Source organism: Chiloscyllium plagiosum, unplaced genomic scaffold (assembly GCF_037043375.1).
Source record: "Chiloscyllium plagiosum isolate Xiang-an unplaced genomic scaffold, Cpla_swu_hap1 HiC_scaffold_6, whole genome shotgun sequence".
Lineage (NCBI taxonomy): Eukaryota > Metazoa > Chordata > Chondrichthyes > Orectolobiformes > Hemiscylliidae > Chiloscyllium > Chiloscyllium plagiosum.
This window is the reverse complement of record NW_028270144.1, coordinates 20,256,573-20,278,597: the sequence shown is the minus strand read 5'-3', so window position 1 is coordinate 20,278,597 and position 22,025 is coordinate 20,256,573. Positions and strand designations below refer to the sequence as shown.

The following is a 22,025-nucleotide window of genomic DNA, read 5'->3' as shown; positions in this document are numbered from 1 at the left end:
GCAAGCTGACTCTGATTGACATTTCCATAGAGAAATCATTTGGTTATTATATAGACTTGCCAAGCTCTTTGGAATTAAAAAAAAACACAAGGCTTGAACATAGCTCTATTTTTTGCAGAGAATGGGAGCATTGTCCTTGAAGTGTAATGGTATTCATATGGTATTCTTCAATATTATCAATATCACCCATTCTCAAAAAGATACAGCAGTATTGTTAGATATTGAACCAAACACCTTCCACACTGACATGCAAATGGTGCCCAACATCAACACTCAGGAAAATGCAATAACCACATCAATGTTACATTTCTACATCTTAATGGAGTGACACTATTCCTCACAATGGATATTGTGCAATTGCTGAGTTTCCATTTTGATCTTAATCTTCTTACATCGTTGGTTCATATTCAGTTCAGATCACAGGGTAGAGGTGGAAGGAGGAGGAAGAGCAGGTAAGGGATATTGTAGGATTGTATTTGTCTAATGTTGCAAAGAATCTAACATTGTGATCCAGCAAACAGCATGGCTGTGTAGATTTGTTTTCTTCCCATTATTCACATACCTGTTCCTGAATAGTTGAAGCTTCTGCCACTATTAACACAATAATGTTACCAATTGCATTAGTCAACAACCAACCAGCCTGGAGTACTGATTTCATATTGGCAGGTGCCTAAAAAACAATGACAAGAAATTAAGCAAAAAATTTCTGGTCTGTGATAAGAGGTAAAACTTCCAGGGATTGCTAAAATGGTAATAAAAATGCTGGAAGATATAGAGAGAGTAAAATGACTTTGGTTCAGTAATGACCAACAGTATTACTACAACATTTTCTGCAGAACTATTTAGAATTTACAGCACTGGGACAGTAGACTGGTCAATGCCAGTGCTTAAGATCCACATGAGTCTAGACTAGAGTGGTGCTGGAAAAGCACAGCAGGTCAGGCAGCATCCGAGGAGCAGGAAAATCGACGTTTCGGGCAAAAGCCCTTCATCAGGAATCCTGATGAATGGCTTTTGCCTGAAACGTCGATTTTCCTGCTCCTCGGATGCTGCCTGACCTACTATGCTTTTCCAGAACCACTCTATTCTAGACTCTGATTTCCAGCATCTGCAGTCCTCACTTTTGCCTTAAGATCCACATGAGCCTCCTCCTACTCTCTAATCAAACTCACCTCATCAATATATTCTTTCACCTCTTTCTCTCTTGTTGGAGTGAGATAAAATAGGATAGACAGAAGCTTGTGTGGACCATAGGATTCATGGGTGGCACAGTGGCACAGTGGTTAGCACTGTTGCCTCACAGCGCCAGAGACCTGGGTTCAATTCCCACCTCAGGCAACTGTCTGTGTGGAGTTTGCACATTCTCCCTGTGTCTGCGTGGGTTTCCTCTGGATGCTCCGGTTTCCTCTCACAGTCCAAAAATCTGCAAGTTAGGTGAATTGGCCATGCTAAATTGCCCATAGTGTTAGGTGAAGGGGTAAATGTAGGGGAATGGGTCTGGGTGGGCTGCTGTTCAGTGGGTCGGTGTGGACTTGCTGGGCTGAAGGGCCTGTTTCCACACTGTCAGTAATCTAATCTAATCTAAACACCAAAACAGACCAGTTAGCCCAGAATTTGTGTGTATACTATAAATTCTAGGTTTCTAAAAAAATTATTTATACAATGAGGCCATTTATTGCCCAGCACCAATTAGCCTCAAGGAGATGGTGTTGCTGAACCACCTTCTTGAATGTAATTGAGTGGTGTACTAGGCCACTTCAGGTAGCAGTTAAAACTCAACAGCATCATTGTGGTTCTAGAGTCACACATTTTACTTTATTTCAAAAATATTCTTTATTCATAAAAATCCTTTTTATACATACATAGGCAGTAGAGTAATTTAGTTCTGTATAGTCCTCATATATAGAGAACAAACAAACCCAAGGCATTTCTTACTTACCCAAGACAACATTTACCAATATTTGAGGTACTGGGAGAATCTGATAATTGAATGAATCCCCCATTAAACTTTAAAGACCATATACAGTGGTCTTTCTCCACTGCACTTTGGCAGCAGCTACCCCAAGTTTTGGTGTGTCCCTCAGCGCACAGTCCTGGACCTTGGAATGTGCCAGTCTGCAACGCTTGGTTGAGGTCAGTTCCTCGCTCTGGAAGACCAACACGTTTTGTGCAGACCAAAGAGTGTCTTTCACTGAATTGATGGTGTTCCAGGTGTAATTGATGTTGGTCTCATTGTGTGTTCTGGGGAACAGCCTGTAGAGCACAGAGTCCTGTGTCATGGAGCTGCTTGGGACAAACCTTGACAAGAACCACTGCATCTCTCTCTCTCTAGACCTTCTTTACAAAGGCACATGCCTGCAGGATTGTCTCAGCATGTGGTGGCGCAGAGACTCAGGGCATACATGCAGGATCTCACAGGTAGTGCCCTTCATAGCACCAGCCAAATGACATCTTGGTGCTTGCTGGAAAGTTCTGGCGATGAGGCATTCTAGAGTCACACTTAAGCCAGATCATGTAAGGATGGCTCACCTCCTTCCCTGAAGATCACTCATGAATTAAATGTGGTTTTAGGTCAATCCAATAATTTCATGGTCATACTTACTATTGCTAGCTTTTTCATCTCAATTGATTGAATTAGCTGAATTTAAATTTCCTACCTGCCGTGGTGCAATTTGAATGCCAGTTTTTGGATTATTAGTGAAAGTCTCTGTATTCTTCGATCAATAACTTTAACCATGACAGTACTCTATGTTCACTCCACATTTCAGTTAACTTGACATTTTGTTGTCCAACCCATTTAACTATTGACATTTTCCTAAAGTATATTACCTCCTTTGTAAAAAGTGTATACTATTGGGTTAACAACAGGAGAAACATAGAACATGTCGAACATAATCAGCACTGCCCTTGATACCAAATCTATGGAAGGTAACTGTTCAGGAATTCGTGTTGTTTAGCACAATATTAAGGATCTGTCAAGCTTGATAAACTATCAAATGGTCAGCTCTTGTTGGAAATCCCAAAGATGGATAGGTCTCTTGGAAGCAACACATATTAATGGTGCAAATCTTTAGTCTTACTCTATTCTTTCCGATTATGGCACAAGCTTCAGATTGAATTGTCAAGTTCCTGGAAATTCACAATGTTGAAAGTTTTTTGCCATTAAAAATGGTTAACTACCTGTGAGTAGGCGAACGCTAGACCAGTGACGGAGAAAACCACTTCACCACTTGTGATGAGAACGTATTGGGGAATCTGCCATGCCATGTGGAAACTGTTGGGTTCGATTTCTTCAATGTAATTTAATGTAAAATTATCTGCGGCAAACTTAACAGAGAAAACATACGACACTATCATCAATGTGAAAAATGCAACGCAGTTTGAAAGTCACTATCATGTTGCAATAGGAAATGCCAGACACAGTAACGATGCATCTTAGGAACACAGGAAGAGGAGGATTTCAGTCCCTGAAAGCCATACTGTTTTTCCAATAAGACCACAGCTGATCTGTATCTTAATTCCATCTAGCCCTACCACCATTGCCTTACCACTGGCTTCATAACCCTTAATATCCTGCCCTAGTGAAAATTTTCCTCAATCTCAGTTTTGAAATTTCAATTGACCCCCAACTTCAATTTGTCATAAAGAAAATTCCAGATTTTCATCACCTTTTTCGGTAGTGCTTTCTGACTTTTTAAAAGCTTTCTTTGTAGGATGTAGCTGTCATTGACAAAGTTGATGTTTTTTGCTCTTAATAAAGTGGTGTTTGAGCCACTGGTTTTTGAAGCGTTGATCCCTTGAATAATTGAGCTCCAACTGTAGGGTTCTGCATCCTTGTTCTGGTCTTCCTCACCAGAGAAAATAATTTCTCTTTATTAAATGCTATCAAGTCTTTTAATCATCCTAAACATCTCAATTGCATTGTCCATTGCATGTTCTATACTTAAGGGTTTATAAAATCAGTCCATGCCTTTGTGGTTTAAGCCTCTTGACACGTGTACCATCCTCAGAATAGATGGAGGTGAATTTTCGAAGTCAATGATCTTTTGCTCCTTTCTATTATGTGTATGGGATTTTACTTGCTGTACTCTCCCAAAATATTGTCTCGATTCCATGATGCTTTCCTCAAAACACTTATCAGAGATAACCCTTGATTGATGACTATCTCCCTTAGCATGACTAAAGACTGCTGACAACCATAATAAGCTTCCTAGCTTTGTGTCTGCACTAGAAGGCATGGCTAGCAAGCAGTACTGTGAGTCTGGTAGCTCTGGCTGAGGGTCAAGATTCAGAGCAGGGATACTGTGAACGTTCAGGTAGCCTCCAATGAATGGGCATTATGACAGCAAGCAAACAGTCCAGAGAATTACCTTGGTCCAGTCCATGAGCTGGGAGTGTGTCACTGATCTCTGAGGGTCCTTGTTGCAGCATTACAAAGATAATTGCCATTACATCCAAGGTACAGCATTGGAGTGTGAGAGTAAGTGGATCAGAGATGAGCCATGAGGGGTCTTAAACGCTAACGTATATGAGATGCCAATACCTGTGGACATTGGGTGAATTTGGCCAGCGTACATGGGGCATGCCCTGAACGATTGGTGACTAGTGTCCAACTTGGTGATCTTTTGGAAAAAGCAATGAACTGGAGTTCCCAGGTACCTGCTCTGACTTCCATGTCGGGAATTGGTGAGGTTTTGCTGCCCATGGATGGTTGTAGGATAGAATGCTGCACATTAATGAGGGTAGATTTCCAGTTCATAGGCAAGGGTACACCTCTTAATAGGCAACTTGCTGCTGTCTTGTCAGATTCACATCTCAATGTCCAGAACTTCTTAAAAAAATACAAGTTGCTCGCAATGTTGAGATTGGCCTCACTGGACTCCTCCCAGGACTTTACCGGATTTCTCACCATAGTCCATGTCACTGTAAGATACAACCCTATTTTCTCATTGTGTTTCATTGGCTAAAATGGGTTTTAACCATCCTGAAGAAAGGCATTGTCTGAACCCCAGTTCCTATAAAGCATTTGACTTGTTTTTACTCATACTTCAGCTGAAAACTGGAAATAGATATCTTCATTGGCTAAAACAGAGGGAGACAGTCCAAAGATGTGCAGGTCAGGTGAATTGACCATGTTAAATTGCCCCATAGTGTTAGGTGCATTAGTCGGAGGGAAATGGGTCTGGGTGTATTTCTCTTCAGAAGGTCAGTGTGGACTGGATGGGCCGAAGGGCCTGTTTCCACATTGTAGGGAATCTAATCTAAAAGTAATCGTTTTCTCTCTCCCTCTGTTTTAGCCAATGAAGATATCTATTTCCAGTTTTCTGCTGAAGTTATTTAATAAATAAGCAATAATCTGTAAGTGAATTGTTTTTCACTGCATTCTGTATTCTCAATAACACACTAACAAAGCCAATACCTCAAAAGTTGTGATTTCTATTTGTGGTGTACTGTATTGTTACAATAATGTTGCGTAGTCAGTTCACCTGCATTGAGGTAAATTTCAGTAAAATGCAAAAAAAAACTAATCTAAAAGCATTGTGCTTAAAACAATTATTTTTTCAGAACACCATTTTAATGTAACCAGATATTTGACTATTTAAAACCTATATATAACTTTTAATGTAACTAAATGTTCCAAGATGCATCATAGGAGCAAAACCCATCAAACAAAATTTAACACCAAGCCGCATCACATGCTATCTGGACACAGGATTAAAAGCTGGACAAAGAGGTAGGTTTTAAACAGAGTATTTTCAAGGAAGAAAGGGAAGAGGGATTTAGGAAGGGGATTCCATAACTTTGATGATCGATGGTACAGCCATCAATAGCTATGATTAAAATCAGCGGGCAATAGAGACCTGATGGAGTTGTCAGGCTGAAGGAGGATGTAGGGCTAGAAAGGACGTCTTTTCTCTGGGGAAACAGTTTTATGAATAAAATTGAAATTCCACATGCATGAGAACCAATTTGTCATGAATGAACTACTCACTATTTCATTAATGATGATTGTGTAGGCGCTTCCAAAACCAAATTCCTTTGAGTTTTGTTTATATTCTATTCCATCAATGATAAATGAGATTAGTTTCCTAAGTGAGACAGAAAATTGAGCATGAAGATTTCACAGTCCACAGTGACTGGTTGCATGAACCACAATTTGTTCTGATTCTCGCTTGCTACTTTGCTCTTTTTCTCTCTCCTGTAATAGCCACTAAATTCACTGCAATTTTTAGGAACAACAGGATTAATTCAGAGGTCCCATACTTCCAGTGGGAAGCAGTTCTTAAAGGGGGAACACATTCTAGGCACATCTCCATTATCCTTACTCTCTATCTTCTACATTAACATGATCCCAGTTGATGGTTATCCCAGTTGAAACCTGTCTCGATAGACCATAAGTTTTACGCTTGCAATTTGGTTACCTTGGCAGTCAGTCACTGGAAATATTCATGAAAGGCTGCCAATCTACTTTTAAGAAAATAATATAAATCTATTGCATAAAGGAAACAATAAAGAATCTGATGTATAAACATATACACAATTTGAAATGATCTTCCTATAAGTAGCCAAAATGAAAGATTGTCCCAGCAATTTCCTTTACAAACACTCAGCTCCAATGAATTATCATTCTCATCTTGACTCTTTAATTTCTTACTCAACTGACAGGGTCACAAGCGTTCATGTATAGACACAAGCAAACTAACTGACTTTTCTTTCTGAACTGTAAGTAGAAATATCATGTCTTTTTCTAACTGCTTTGACCTGCTAAACAACTCACCTGCTGGTGGGGATCTTTTCGAAACATGAACCTATTTCTCTCCTCTGGCCTCTCTTTCACTGAGTCATAAAAACTCAACGTAGTAAATATTTCAGCTCAAACCTCACCAGGTAGGTTGTCTAGTCGTATAAATTAAGTCACATGAATTTTTTGGCATGCTAAGAAAATGAGCTTCCGACCATTAAAAACCAAGTCACCTTCAACAAACTGAAAACTAAGATCTCATTTGCTTATAGAACCCAAGTTTTGAAATAATAATAATATAGACCTCCATCTCAACCTCCTATTCAATCTCTTACTTTTATTTTTAAATTACCAAGGATGAGGTAAAATTAAAGAGTAATTCAAATCAAAATTACTTAAAAACTACTTATCCTGTGATGTAATGAGAGGCAATACTGTTGTAATTGAAATTCTGCAATATCCACCATTTCTTTCCAAAGCCTGTGTTTTTTTATAGAGTATCAAAAGCATTACAACATTTTCCGAATGTGACCCATTGACTAAATTGGACTAACCCTTCTCATCAGCCCAAAGTCAGTGATGTAGCTAATGTTACAAAGGTCACTGATGTTGCAGTTTATGTGAAGGGGGTGGGAGAGAAGGTAAACACCACCTGTCCATCTCATTACCCTGGGCTGTTTATGGGATCAGCACCCAGTGATTTTAAACAGCTTTCGGTTGAACAGGAATTATTTGTGGAGCAGGTCCACTGCAAGGATGAGAGAACTGAAGGCATTTTATAAGGGTCATTCATCCATATCTTGATGGATTGTGAGATATCTGCCTGGTCAGTGGGTTTATAACAATAAAAATATTGAAAGTGCTTGATTATACCATATATCCTTGGTAACAGTCAGATTAGAAGGGATTCAGATGAGCTAAGTGCATCCTCTTGTCTCCATGTCATTTATCTCATGTCACTTGTGTTTTTGTGATTTACAAGTAAAGTGCATGAAATGTACAGATCAAAGGGAGAATTGGTTTTAGAGTTTGAGTATGTGGAGTATGATATACTCAAATTGTGGATTGTGGGCTCAATAAAGGCTTGTAGAATGTTTGATGGTGTAGTGTGATATTTGTGAGTACATACATGAGTGGTGTAAAACTCAAATCCTAATTTTGCAGTTGCTCCAACAGAATCCAAGTATTTCTCTGTCTAAAGTAACAAAATTAATTAGAACAAAAGAGCAAAATGATCTAATAGTTACTACCTAGGTTGTTCCTTATTAAGTAAAATGATTCTAGATCTTCAAACTTGACGGGCAGTGAAAATAAATCAGAATGTGCCCATTAAGACCTGGAGACTTAAGTTACTGAGAGAGTCACTTACTGTCCTTTAGTAAACAATGAGTAGTTTGTTGCTGATAGTTCATCCAAATATCCAAAATCTTTATCGTTCATTGTGATATTTTCAATATTTGAGAATGCTGTTGCAAATCTGGAATGAAACCAAATTTAGTTAAATATATCAGAATAAAGAAATATTACAAAAGTAGGATGAGTTAAGACTTGCAATCAGAGGCATAAAAGAGACATGTGCACAACAACATCTTTTATTTATGTATATAAGAGTGAAATGTCTTAAAGTGCTTCTCGGGATACAAGGTGAGAAGATGGTCAGTAATGGAAAATAAATTACCTGATTGCATTTTTTCCTTCTTCTGGTTTGTCTTCATAATCATCAAGCTGTCAATAAAGATGTTTATATTAACTTTATTACCCATTGTAGTTATACAGTCAACAGTTCATTATTCCAAAATGAAAAGAAGGACTCTGGATGCTGGAAACCTGAAGAAGAAAAACCACTCTGAAACTGCTGGAGAAGCTCAGCAGAAGGGTCGCTAAAACTTGAAACGTTAGCTGTGCTTGCTCTCCACAGGAGCTGTCAGACCTGTCAGAGTTTCTCCAGCAATTTCTGATTTTGTTCATTTATGCCAGACTGGTGAGGCATTTTTTTATGAGTCCTGACGTATTTAAATTAATCCAATAAAAGGAAAACCTGACACTATTCACCTAGAGTCAGTTTGGAAGAGCCTACTAAAATAATTTGATAGCAGATCAAGTTAGTGAACAAAGATCCACTGTGCTCTTATCCAGAGAAACAGGATGAAGATTTGTACTTGTGGTTAATTTGAAGACAAGTTTCTAGTCTCAGTTAATATATCTAGTAAGCACTACTCTCTTATCTCCTAAGAAATTTGTGCTTTTATTCTCAGATGGGGCATTTGGTTGGGAGGTGAATAAAATCACTGAATATTTCATATCTCAAAACAGAGTCTGATGATAAAAGTAACGAAGAACTTTTTAAATGTTTCGTATTGTCAGGAAAGGATATAAGATCATGGGCAATATATGCCTTAGTCAGTGATGTACCTCAATCTATCAACAAATACCATTTAAGTTTGAATTAAATGTCAAAATAGCACTCTTATGTATGGTATAATATCACATGATCGTGTTTCAGGCTGTTTCATGTTTCCAGGATGTAACTCATCTGTTAATCTGGCCTGACTTCCCTCTTATTAATGTAATTAACCTTAAAGCAGTTATATATTGTGATCCAACAGTTAAAACATCCTTTTTGGTATTTACAAGATAACTGTATAATCTATTTGTTGCATTCATTCAGCACAAGAGACCTCCATTGCTACGAATGGAAACAGGTTTTTCCCATGCTGACATACCAATAAAAAAATCACCAGTGAAGCATAGTAGTAAATTAGAGAAAAGAAATTTTGACTTACAACAATTATGTGCCTTCATTGCAATGAATTTTGCACAGTCTACATCAAACATGCTGTGGTCTCTTTAAGTGAAATTGCCAACTTGCAGGAAACTATGGACAGTTTCCTTAAAGATTTGCATTCATTAAGAATTGGGTATTAACTTTATACTTTACATTAGTACTGATAATGGTTTAAACTGAATTACCAAAGCTAATATAGCAACCTGCCTTGCATATTGTGCTAGATTTTTCAAGAAATGGCAATCAATCTTGGGTTGCCTTTTGCTCTGTTTTTACGTTAAGAAAGATCCCAGCATTTTTGACAAGAGATTCCATTCAGGACCCCTTGTGAAATGCAGAGCACATTTTAAAGCTGACAGGTTCCTGGTGCACTGGATACATTGGGAAAGTCAACCCATGCCCCCTGTTTTCAAGCTGCCGCTGCTATATTCTGTGATTCAAATGTCCAGCAAAAAGCACAGCCTGTTTGACAGTTCCTGTGTAAGGGAAAATATGTATAGTTAAGTGTGAGGTCAAGGTGCCAAGTGGGCAGGGGGTAGATTGCCAGAGCACAAACTGAGATAGGAAAATGATGCTCTGTTTTGGGTGTCCGGGTTGGAAAGGGATTTTAAACTGGAGCGGAGGTGCAATATCTGGGCTGTTGGAGGTGTTCAGGGTGTCAGGTAGGGTGTGTCAGCTCCCATCGGTTGGGGAGCAGGGATAGCGGGGTGTGATATGTGGTTGGGTCTGGCAGAGGGTTTGGGGGCTGCCAGGTACACAGTGAGGTGGGAGGGGCATGTCAGGTTCCGGGGGAGAGAAGGTCTTGAGGGAAGGTGAGAGGTCCTGAGAGGAAGTCCTGGGTCCTGGGAGGAGGTGGGGACTGTGGGAGAGAGAAAGGAGGTGTGTCGGGTCCTGGGCAGAGAAGGTGGTGTGTAAGGTCCTGTGGAGAAGATGGTTTGGAGCAGTGATGTCAAGTCAGGGGCTGGGTGGTGCTGGGCATTTGGAGGAGGTGAAATTGGGGAATTTGTGAGGTAAGTTTGGGGAATTTGTGGGCGGCACGGTGGCACAGTGGTTAGCACTGCTGCCTCACAGCGCCAGAGACCCGGGTTCAGTTCCCGCCTCAGGCGACTGACTGTGTGGAGTTTGCACATTCTCCCCGTGTCTGCGTGGGTTTCCTCTGGGTGCTCCGGTTTCCTCCCACAGTCCAAAGATGTGCAGGTCAGGTGAATTGGCCATGCTAAATTGCCCGTAGTGTTAGGTAAGGGGTAAATGTAGGGGTATGGGTGGGTTGCGCTTCGGCGGGGTGGTGTGGACTTGTTGGGCCGAAGGGCCTGTTTCCACACTGTAAGTAATCTAATCTAAAAAAGTTGAGGGTGTGAGTTGAATAGTCACTTGGGAGCGAAACCACATTTTTAATTGTCTAACTTCTTTTTAACTAGTCTTTTGGCCAACTGCAGCAAAACCTCCTGGCTCTCCAACTAAAAAGGATACTTTCAGAGGACATCCTGCAGTGTTCACTCGAAGAAGATCCATGTACATTAGTCAGTGCCAACACTTGGTTTCTGAATATAGAGACAAACTTCAGAGATACACACAGCAAGCAGAAAAATTGCAGGCAACATTGATTCACATGCAGGTATATTGCCCAGTAGATCCATCAATTTCCCTGAGTCTGTTACACTGGCGATTCTGCAGTGGCCTGATATACAGTTTTCACCAACCCTGCAGAAACTATCATCTGGTTATCAGAAAATCTGGCTTCCATTTCCCCATCTAGATCACATTCTCATTACTATAATAGAAATTAATACTTAAGAAGTATGTACACCAAGTTTTTGTACAGCACTTCTTTAATAAGCTAGGAAATATAGTGATGCAAGCATATTATCCCACCTTATCCAGATTTATACTAACCAATAGCACCTTGATGGACGGGAAGTTTGTTACTAGGAGTGTGTGACGTGTTCCATGCTGAATTTCAGGTTGGAAGGTTTCATTAACGGCTCCATAGGAAACTTCAAAACTCTCTATATCAGCTGTCGTAACAATAGTATACTCAGTTGCCTGTAAAAGAATAAGCTTATGAATAGATTGACAAAAATAAGCAAGAATTTCAAAAGAGGCTGCTTCGATTTCAACGACATCAGATGGTCTGTGAATCTGTGTATCTATAGACTTGGGTTTTAGGGTTTACTTTGACAAATCCTCCCAGCCTCATGGTCTAACACCGGAGAAAAACGGGAGTTGCAGCACTCATTCACCTTAAGGATCGCCCAGAGGGCACATGTCTCCTTAACAGCACCATCCCCAGTTCACATGGTAGCACTTGGACTCAAAGTGTCAAATAGGTTCGAGGCTCACGCCAGATACCCAGCCCTACTTTCGAGTGCAATATTGAGGGCGTGCTGTCCAGTCCAAAGGCAGAGAGCTTAGCAGGAAAAACCGTAAGCAAGCAGTGACAGTTGTTTAAGGAGGTAATTCATGACTTTCAGCAAAAATGTAACCCAGTAAAGAAGAAGGATTCTAAAAGCAGGAAAAACCAACCAAGGAAATTGAGGAGAGCATAACATTGAAAGGAAAAAGCATGTAAGGAGGCAAAATTCAGCGATAGCCCTAAAGACTGGGATAAATTCAGAATCCAATAAAGGAGGATGAAAAAGATAATAAAAATCCAGTAAAGGAGAACTAAAAATCATATTAAAGACAGATAAAGTAAACTCTGACAGTAGACCTTTAGGAATAGAAAATCTGATAATAAGAGCTCACTTAAATATATAAGGAAGAGAGAAGTCAAAGTGCACATACAATTATAGAAGACGTACACTGCAGAAGAGGGCATTCGGCCCATCGAGTCTGCACTGACCCTCCACAGAGCATCCCACCAAGACCCGCTCCATCGCTGTAACCCAGCATAGAATTTTTGCTATGGTTAACCCACCTAAACTGCACATCCCTGGACATTACAGGACAATGTTTAAGTGCAGCCAATGCACCTAACCTGCATATCTTTGGACTGGGAGGAAACTGGACTACCTAGCAGAAACATGCAAATTCCACACAGACAGTCACTCAAGGATGGAATCGAACGAGGGTCCCTGGCTCTGTGAGGCAGCAGGGCCAACCATAATGCAAAAATACCACCATAGACTCCTTAGAAAATGAATGTGGGAGACAATTATGGAGAACAATGAGATGGCAGAGAAGTTAAACAAATATTCTGTACCAGTGAATTATGGTGGAAGACACTTCTAACCCCAGTAATACTAAAAAATATACAGGATATAAGGTAAGTATCATCACCATCATTAGAGAAATAGTATTAGACAAACTAATGGTGCTAAAGGCTCCCTGGCCCTCCAAGGATACTGACCCTTTATCCCCTTCCCTGTCAGGCCAGATTACCTGAAAGTGCTGGGAATATGATTCAGAGTGGCCAGGACATGCACAAACATTTGGAAAGAGTGTATTGCCAAGTGAGGCAGCAACTGGGCTTTTGGGAGCACTGCTCCCTTTCTACTGTGGGTAAAAACCTGGTCATCAGGTGTGAGGCACTGTCTCTGTTGTTGTAAATGGCACAGGTCTGGTCCATTCCCCAAATCTGTGCCATTATAGTCACCCGAACCATCTTCTATTTCACCTGGAAGTTTTAATTGGACCTTGTCCGCAGGGACACCATGTACAAAGCTCTGGATAAGGTGGGGAAGAGTGTATCCAATGCCACCTTTGTGTGCGTGGCTGCATCAAGCTGTGCATGGACCCTTATTACGCAAACACCAAGTGTCACGGTGTACTGAGGTTCTACCTGTCCCCTGTGTTGCGAAGGAAAGTACTGGTCTGCTGCTGTGGAATGCTCCAAGTGGTTGGACCAATCCATATCATCTGTCCTTTGACCACAGATCCATCAGGAAGTGGTCAGCACATAGCGTCATCAAGAACCGATGGGAAAAGGAGAGGGTGAATCCTGTTGGATTGTTCCCTGAGCAGACTGTCAAAGTCATTTGCCAGAATGCATCAGCACCAGAACTTTCCAACAAGCACCAAGGCATTGCTTGGCTGCTGGTGAGATCCTTCATGTACGTCCAATGCACGCTGCCCTCGAAGTGGCTGCAGGAGGGTGGTTGAGTTGGGGGGGGGGGTGAGGGGGAATGGCATAGTGACTGTCACGCATCTTCTTCTGAAATGTGCCTTTGCAAAGGAAGTGTGGAGAAAGGTGCATTGGTTTTTATCGAGATTCATCCTGAGCAGCTCCATGACGTGAGACTCTGTGCTGTGCGGTCTGTTCTCTGGTACACAGACCGAGACAAACATCATCTGCGTCTGGAGCACCATCAACTTCATGAAAGATGTTCTTTGGTCTGCCCGAAACTTGTTGGTCTTTCAGAGCACAGAGTTACCCTTGACAAAGTGTTGCAGACTGGCACATTCCAAGATCCACGTGCTGAGGGACGCACTAAAGCCAAGATGCAGTGGGGAAAGACGACCATCTAAGGTCTTTCAATCAGAGTACGCTGGGGGTCTATTCTGTTATTGGACCCTCCAGGCACCTCAAATATATGTAATTAGTACTTTGCAGAGTTAAGAAGTGCCTTTGAATTATTGGGTCTTTTGGGACAGTCAAAATCCAATGTTTGCTTTTCTCAATAATCTAAGAATGTACAGAACCAAACTTTTATATTGACTATGTATGTATATAAAGGTATGAATAAAGTATATTTTTGAAATAAAAATGTAGCCACAGACATAATGGATGCGTTGGTTAGAATTTTTCAAAAGTCAAGGGACTCTGGAGAAGTACCAGAAGATTGGAAAATTGCTAATATGACTCCTCAATTCAAAAAGAGAGGAAGGCAGAAAGTGGGTAGCCATAGGCCAATTAACCTCAAATCTATTGTTGGAAAATATTGGATTCAATTATTAAGGAAGATATAGCACTACATTTGAAAAATCGTAATCCAATCAAGCAAAGTCAGCATGACCTCATGAAAGGGAAATCATACCTAACTAATTTATTAGAGTTTTTCAAGGGAGTCTCAAACAGCTAGAGGGAAACCACTAGATGTATTGTATTTGGTCTTGCAGTAGGCATTCAGAAGGTCCTTCACAAACGTAATAAGAACCCATGGAGATGTTGGAGTTAGTACAATGGAGCAGGTAGAGAATTGCCTACTGGACAGGAAACAGCAAGTGGGGATAAAAGGTTCTTTTTTTTCAGATTGGTGACCTATAACCAGTGGGGTTCCACAGTTATCAATGTTGGGTCCACAATTGTTTACAATATATTAATGACTTGGAGGAAGGAAGTGTAGCCTAATTTGTAGACAGCACAAAAAGTAGGTGGGAAAGCAAGTTGTGAGAGGAATATAATTTACAGAGGGATATTGATTAGTTAAGTGAGTGGGCAAAAAGCTGGCAAATGGAGTATAATATATGAAAATGTAAAGTTGTCCATCTTGGTAGGCAGAACAAGAGAAAGTATTATTTAAATGGAGAAAAAACTACAGAAAGCTGCAATGAGAAGAAGCTTGGGGGTACAAAACAATTGGATTTTCTGAAGACCTTTGATAATGTTGCATACAGGAGGTCACTAAACAAAATAAAACATTATGGGATTGGGACAATAAAGTAGCAAGGGCTGGGGATTGGTTAATAGACAGAAAGTGAGAATAAATGAATTATTCCTAGGTTGCCAGGCAGTGACTAGTGGGGTATGGTAAGGATCAGTGCTCGATCCCCAGCTGTTTACAATTTATAACAATAATTTGGCAGCAGGAACCAAATGTAATATTTCCAAGGTTGTATATGATACAAAACTTGGTAGGAATGTGAGCTGGTGAGGAGGATGCAAACAGGTTTCAAGTGGCTTAAACAGGTTGAGTAAATGGACAAGGCCACAGCAGATGGTTTATAGTATGGATAAATGTGAGGTTATCCACTTTGAGAAGAAGAATACACATGCACAGTTTTTTTCTCAAATGATGGGAAATTGTAAGGTGTTGATGTCCAAAGGGACCTATTTGACCTTGTTGATAAATCATTAAAAGCTAGAATGAAAGTGCAAGAGCAGTTCAGGAGGCAAAGATAAGATGATCTGAATGCAGGAGCAAAGAAGTTTTGAATGAGTTGCATAGAACACTAGTGAGATGACATCTTGAGCACTGTGTACAGTTCTGGTCCCGTTAACAAGGAATGGATGCACTTGACATCGAGGAATTACACCAAAATTCACTAGATTGATTCTTGGATGGTAGGACTGTCCAGCGGGCAGAAATGAGAGAACTGGACCTATACTCTTTGGTGTTTGGAAGAATGAGAGATGATCTCACAGAAAAGTACAAACTTCTTAGAAGTACAGACAGAGTAGGTGCAGAAAGTATGTTTCTCCTGGCTGTGGGTCTTACCAGAGGACAAAGTCTCAGAATAAAAGGCAAGCCTCCTTAGATGAGGAGGAACGTTTTCACTCAGAGGGTGATGAATCTTTGGAATATCCACTGATTGTGTATTTTTTTGCACTGCTTTCCCAATAGATTCAATAATATTGCTGGATGATATATCTAAAAGCGATTACTTGAAGGGAGCACATGATTCCTACACACCTCTGATGGTTTCAGTGAATAATTCTTGGAAACTCCGTTTAGTGTTACATCGACTGACAAATTACCAACATTGACGATTTTAATTTGACTTTGATCAGCAGCAGGGAAGATCGGAAGTGTTTTCTGCAAAGAAAGAGACAAGATGCAGCTGGGAACATACTGTATAATTATAATGACAGTTGAGACCAAGACTTTTATACTGAACATTTTGTCTCCTATACTACACCACTTCTATACATAGGCTGCAATTATGTTTTTAGTTTTGAAAGGTGTTTAATGAATAAAAAGCAAGCTTCCTTAAACGTGTCACAACAAGATCTCATTGGTCACAGAACTCTCAATATTTCTTTTAGATTGCAATTACATCGCCTTTGGCTTCTTCCACAAGTAGGGAGAGAAGTGGAATTCTCATCAAAATTTCTGTTTAACAACCAGAAAAGGCTGAATGGCCTTCTGTGCTGTAATCCCAAGGCTTTTTTTCATTGGCTCCCTGACTTTACACAGAATGAGTGGCCAATCAGTGGCCAAGATCCTTTGCAAGTGAGAGAAACAGAAAAGGGAATTGATACGGTGGTTATTACAAGGATGTTTCCCTTGTTGGAAAGCATTCCATCACACTCCTGACTTGGGCATTGTAGGTGGTGAACAGGCTTTGGGGAATCAAGAGGTCAGTTACTCACTGCAAAGTTCCCAGCCTCTGACCTATTCCTGCATATTTCTGAGATTTACTCATGGGCTTCGCTTGCATCAGTAAGTGATCACTAATACCTGAAGACTCAGGGCCAGCTCGGTGTATACCTGGAGTAAACAGGTCATATTGAGGTTTGGAGCCTGCAGGATGTTCAGAGATATCTCTTCTCTTCCTCTCATACATTGTCACTCTCCTGGAGAATGTGGGGAGCAGATTATAGGTCCTTTGTTATTCTGAAGTAACTGCAACCAGCACAATACCTATGCTGTCACTGTTCTCTTTCTCTGCCAACTGCACACCACCCCCAACCTCCCAGCCTCCATTGATGTCATGGTACTCACATCAATTTGAAGTTGCACCAAAGCAGCAACAATAAATGCTAAAGCTGCAAGAAACATCCCGACTGTCATCTTTCTTAGGGGCCTGAAATCAACACAAACAAAATGCAGATATGAATTTTACAGCAGGCAAATTAACCTTTGGCCCAAATGGTCCGTACATGCAACACATAAAACAGTGACTATTCTACAAACATCAGGCAGTATATCAATGTAATTAGTACATTCTCTACCCTCTTTGCATAAGCCTCCACTCACCCTTCATCTCAATCTGTCAACGTATCCTTCTATCCTAATGTGTTTGCCTTGCTTCCCCTTAAATATATACAATCTTCATCTCAACAGCTGTCTTTGGTAATAAGTTTAATTTTCTTTCTGCATAAAAAAAATTTCACCTCAATTTCTTGCAAACGATATCAATGACTATCTTATATTTATGGTCATTAGTTTTTAATTTTCTCAGAAGTGGAAACACCTTCTCTATGTGTGATTTAGTGAACCCTTTTATAATTTTAATCTTTTATAACCTCTTTACAACATAAGCTAACATAATCAACATTCAGCCTTTTCTATTCTAGAAAGGGATGGAGCTCCAGTCTGTGCAATCTTCCCTGACAGTAGAAATGTTAAACGTAAATAATGTTATTATGACAATGCTTTAGCATGAACTTTTTTGAGAATTCCTATTGAAAGAATTGTGGAAATGATTCACTGGAAAATACTGAGGAGTTACCTGGACTCAAAAAGGGCACACTAAGACTTGTATTTTAAAGTTAAAAATCCCACAACACCAGGTTATAGTCCAACAGATTTATTTGGAAGCACTAGCTTTCAGAGCACTGCTCCTTCATCAGGCGGGTTGTCAGGTGGTGAAGGAGCGTCGCTCCGAAAGCTAGTGCTTCCAAATAAACCTGTTGGACTATAACCTGGTGTTGTGGGATTTTTAATTTTGTACACCCCAGTCCAACACCGGCATCTCCAAATCATTGTATTTTAAAAGTATTTTTTGGAGGTTACGTGGCTTAAACAAACTGCATGGAAATCACATGCCTGGATTTATGATTGTCAGGAGTTAGTTTTTGCTGAAGGGATACAGGCTGTGGAGAGAAGAGTTATTCAGCTCATTTTCTAACTTTCTGAAAAAAGCCTTTTCGAGGTTCCAGCCTGAGTCTTATGCTGAAAAGTCTTTGAAAGTGTTCTTCATGACATTTTCTCAACAAACTGTGTCTGCAAAGCTCCCTGTGAAATTGTCTTTGTTTAGTGACAGCAGTCTACTGGAGGCTGACTGAAAGCCATCTTAAACATTTCGTTTTCTTCCAAGGACTAACAAGTATTGATCAAAGTGTTGTTTTAGTCTCTGCAATGAAAAAAACACTTTTTGTTTGTCTCTGTATATTGGATTATTTATAAGGGTTAATATTTGCACTTTTAAACTGTGTGTCAATCAGATTTGCATCTGTGTTGAAGTCTTACTTCATAATAAACCAATAATTTTGTTGATTATTAAAGAAACTTTTGATGGATCTTTTATTTCTAAGCCTAATAGAGATAATGTTCTAACTGGCCATATCAGTAACTGGATAAAGCATTCACCCAGTTGTGATTAGTGGACCTTAGCAGTAATATGTTGATTAGGTTTATTACCTTGATTGTGTAAATGGCAGGTTCACAGGGTAATTTGATTTGTATTGCAAGGTACAACAAGCAAGTATTATGTAGAAATAATGTGCATCTGACACGGTTTTTTTCAGAACCTCTAGTTTACATTGTACACCTTATATATCCACCCTTCGGCATTTTGCAATCTTGCATATATAATAGGTCATCATTCCTGACTGTGGCAAATAGTTGGCATGACATACTCTGTCATTACTCCCTTTCCCATGACATTGAATGAAACTGTAATTGTATTTGCCCTCTTTTTAAATATTTTCCTGGGCATGGTACTTCATTCATTAAGCACTTTGAGACGTCCAGTGGTTATAAAATGTGCTCGATAAATATATGTTCTTTATTTCTTTAATTTCTGTGCTAACTCTGAAATATTCACGTTTAGTGTAATGTTAAATTCACCTTGTATTGCCATTTGGCTATTCATATTGACCATGAGATTACATCATAAGGATTTACTAGATTTAGACTTGTTCCCACTTGTGGAAAGTCAAACACTAGGGATCATAAATAATGTTAGTAATAAAAATGTGAAACTGTCACCTGTCTAAATGCCAGTATAAAGTGTTCTTGTTCTTTCCTTAATTCTGGCTGGTCTAATATGGTACTAGACAATTCCAGGATGGTGCATGTCTACAGAGAGGGCTAATTTATACAATTGGGTGAAGGAAACTTATATTTTCCAGCTCAGTGCTTAAAATGGAAATCCTACCCAAACAGAAATCTCCCTCAACAGGCTGCAGATTGTAATCAAAGTATACACTGCCATAATTAAATACAATCATTCAGCTAAGTTAATATATGTGTGAACACAAGCACAATGGTTTTACAAATTAATTTTTTAAGTGACTATTGTCTAATTGTTTTGGCAGTCACCACTGAACGACAAGCTGAATTTATTTAGCATCCTGAGATGCTTCATAGGAGTATGTTCAGATTAAATTTGATACTGAGCTATGTAAGGAAATAGATTAGCCAAAGAGGTAAGTTTCAAGAAGTGCTTTAAAGGGGCAAGGAGAGGTAGGGGGCTGGAGAGTTTTAGGAAGGGAATTCTAGAGCTCTGGACATCTGGTGGTACAACAATGGATAGATAAGTGATGAAAATTGGGAATACTGTAGAGACCAAAATTGGAAGCGCGGAGCGATTGTGAAAGTTAGTACGACAGGAGAATGTTACAGAAATAGAGAGAAGCGTGACAACATGGAGAGATTTGATAGCTGAAAGCAAAGTCCCTAACTATGGAATGAAATTAGTAGAGGATGCATGAATGGCCAGAATTGGAGAAGCAGTGCATTCTGGGAGAATTGTAGGTGAGAGAGAAATAGTCTTATCCACAGATCCATATTGGAGTTCGAGCCAAAATTTATCTGCCACATGGATTCAGTATCCACAGTGGTCAGTTTATCTGGCGTACACCATATTTACCCTATTCCAATCTGCCAAGACTCCAACAAGCCAATGCAGAGTTCTGAAAGGATTATTTCTCTGCCACATTGTTACACTCACGTGAAGTTGAAGTTGCATTTAGCAATCAAGGGATAAACGAAACCATCGACAATCGGAACCAAGATCAAAATGAGGATTGGGTTGACTGTCTGTGCAAAGGTCAGAAGCAAAATCAATCAGATCATTCCAAGAGAACCAGCTGCTTCATACTGAGAAATGAAATGGTAAAACATCAATTACACACCTGCATCTGATCAGGTTGAATGTCAATGGCTCCCTGCACAAAAGAAAAGTTTAATAATCAGTACAAGTCCAATAAAAACATATTAATTGTTGTAAGTGCATCATGTTAATTAGTATCTTACAAAATCTCCATCCATCCTGGTTGCTTGAAAGGTCCACCTCGAGCCCTGTAGGAAAATCCACAATCATTAAAGATCACAATTCTTCACAAGAGATTAGAAATTAGTTAGTTACATCATACACAAAATCTTGGGCACTAAAACTAGACTTTCAGTACAGTATTGAAGGGTGCTGAAATATCAGAGGTGCTCTCTCACCTCCATCCAAGGCCCCAAAGGAGTATCCACATCCATCGAAGTTTCATCTGCACTTCCACACGTCATTTATTGTATCCGTTGCTCCCAATGCGATCTGCTCTGCATTGGGGCGACTGGACGCCTTCTTGCAGAGTGCATTAGAGAATATCTCCGGGACACCCGCACCAATCAACCCCACCACCCCGTGACCGAACATTTCAACTCCCCCCCGCCTGCTCACTCTGCTAAGGACATGCAGGTCCTGGGTCTCTTCCACCACTACTCCCTCACCACCTGACGCCTGGAGGAAGAACGCCTCATCTCCTGCCTTGGGACCCTTCAACCCCGCAACATCAATGTGAACTTCACCAGTTTCCTCATTTCCCCTCCCCCACCTAACCCCAGTTCCAACCTTCCAACTCAGCACTGTCCTCATGACCTGTCACACTTGTCAATCTTCCTTCCCACTATCCACTCCACGCTCCTCTCTGACTTAACACTTTCACCCCCACCTCCATCCATCTATTGCACTCTCAGCTACCTTCTCCCCAGCCCTACCCCCTTCCATTTATCTCTCCACCCCCGAGGCTCTCAGCCTCATTCCTGATGAAGGGCATTGGCCTGAAACATCAATTTTCCTGCTCCTCGGATGCTGCCTGACCTGCTGTGCTTTTCCAGCACCACTCTAATCTTGACTCTATTCTCCAGCATCTGCAATTCCCACTTCTGCCTATCAGGGGTGCTGTCTATCAGATGAGACCCTAAACCAAGTACCCGTTTGCCCATTCTGATGGACTTGAAAAGTTTTGTGGCATAATGTCTGACTCCACAAATGTGAATTTAGGATGGTATGTTGTCAGGGGTGGAGGAAGAGCACCCTGAGAAAGCAGAGTGAACAACCAGCAGTTATGATCCACACTGGTACTGATGACATGGGTAAGAAAAGGGAGATGGTCCAGCCGTCACAATTTAGGGAACTAGGTCAGAAATTACCAAGCATAATTTAAAAGGCAGTAATCCCCAGATTACTCTTGGTACCACCTACACACAAGTATGAAAATAGGAAAACAAAGCAAGTGAATGTGTGGCTGAAAAGATAATGCAGGAAGAGAGCTCTAGATTCCCAGAATATTCGAACAGCTGTGCAGAAGATGAGATCTGCCACTGGGAAGGTCGTACCTTAATAGAGCCAGGGCCTGATTCCTTGCAGGACCATTTGCTAGTGTCATTCGGAATAGTT

General features: G+C 40.4%; 1 protein-coding gene across 1 annotated transcript in view; it reads right to left on the bottom strand.

Annotated features, from left to right (window-relative positions):
- The window catches only part of LOC122550502 (solute carrier family 15 member 1-like), a 61,575-nt gene that overhangs the window by 1,383 nt on the left and 38,167 nt on the right, over positions 1 to 22,025 (bottom strand). The window contains exons 12-22 of the mRNA XM_043691323.2: positions 20,612 to 20,656; positions 20,491 to 20,523; positions 20,307 to 20,395; positions 17,132 to 17,213; positions 16,100 to 16,222; positions 11,421 to 11,570; positions 8,421 to 8,467; positions 8,112 to 8,219; positions 5,993 to 6,089; positions 3,181 to 3,327; positions 563 to 670 (exon numbers count right to left, since the gene is read on the bottom strand). Of these exons, the coding sequence (XP_043547258.2) occupies positions 563 to 670; positions 3,181 to 3,327; positions 5,993 to 6,089; positions 8,112 to 8,219; positions 8,421 to 8,467; positions 11,421 to 11,570; positions 16,100 to 16,222; positions 17,132 to 17,213; positions 20,307 to 20,395; positions 20,491 to 20,523; positions 20,612 to 20,656 (1,029 nt within the window). The remainder of the gene's footprint in view (positions 1 to 562; positions 671 to 3,180; positions 3,328 to 5,992; positions 6,090 to 8,111; positions 8,220 to 8,420; positions 8,468 to 11,420; positions 11,571 to 16,099; positions 16,223 to 17,131; positions 17,214 to 20,306; positions 20,396 to 20,490; positions 20,524 to 20,611; positions 20,657 to 22,025) is intronic.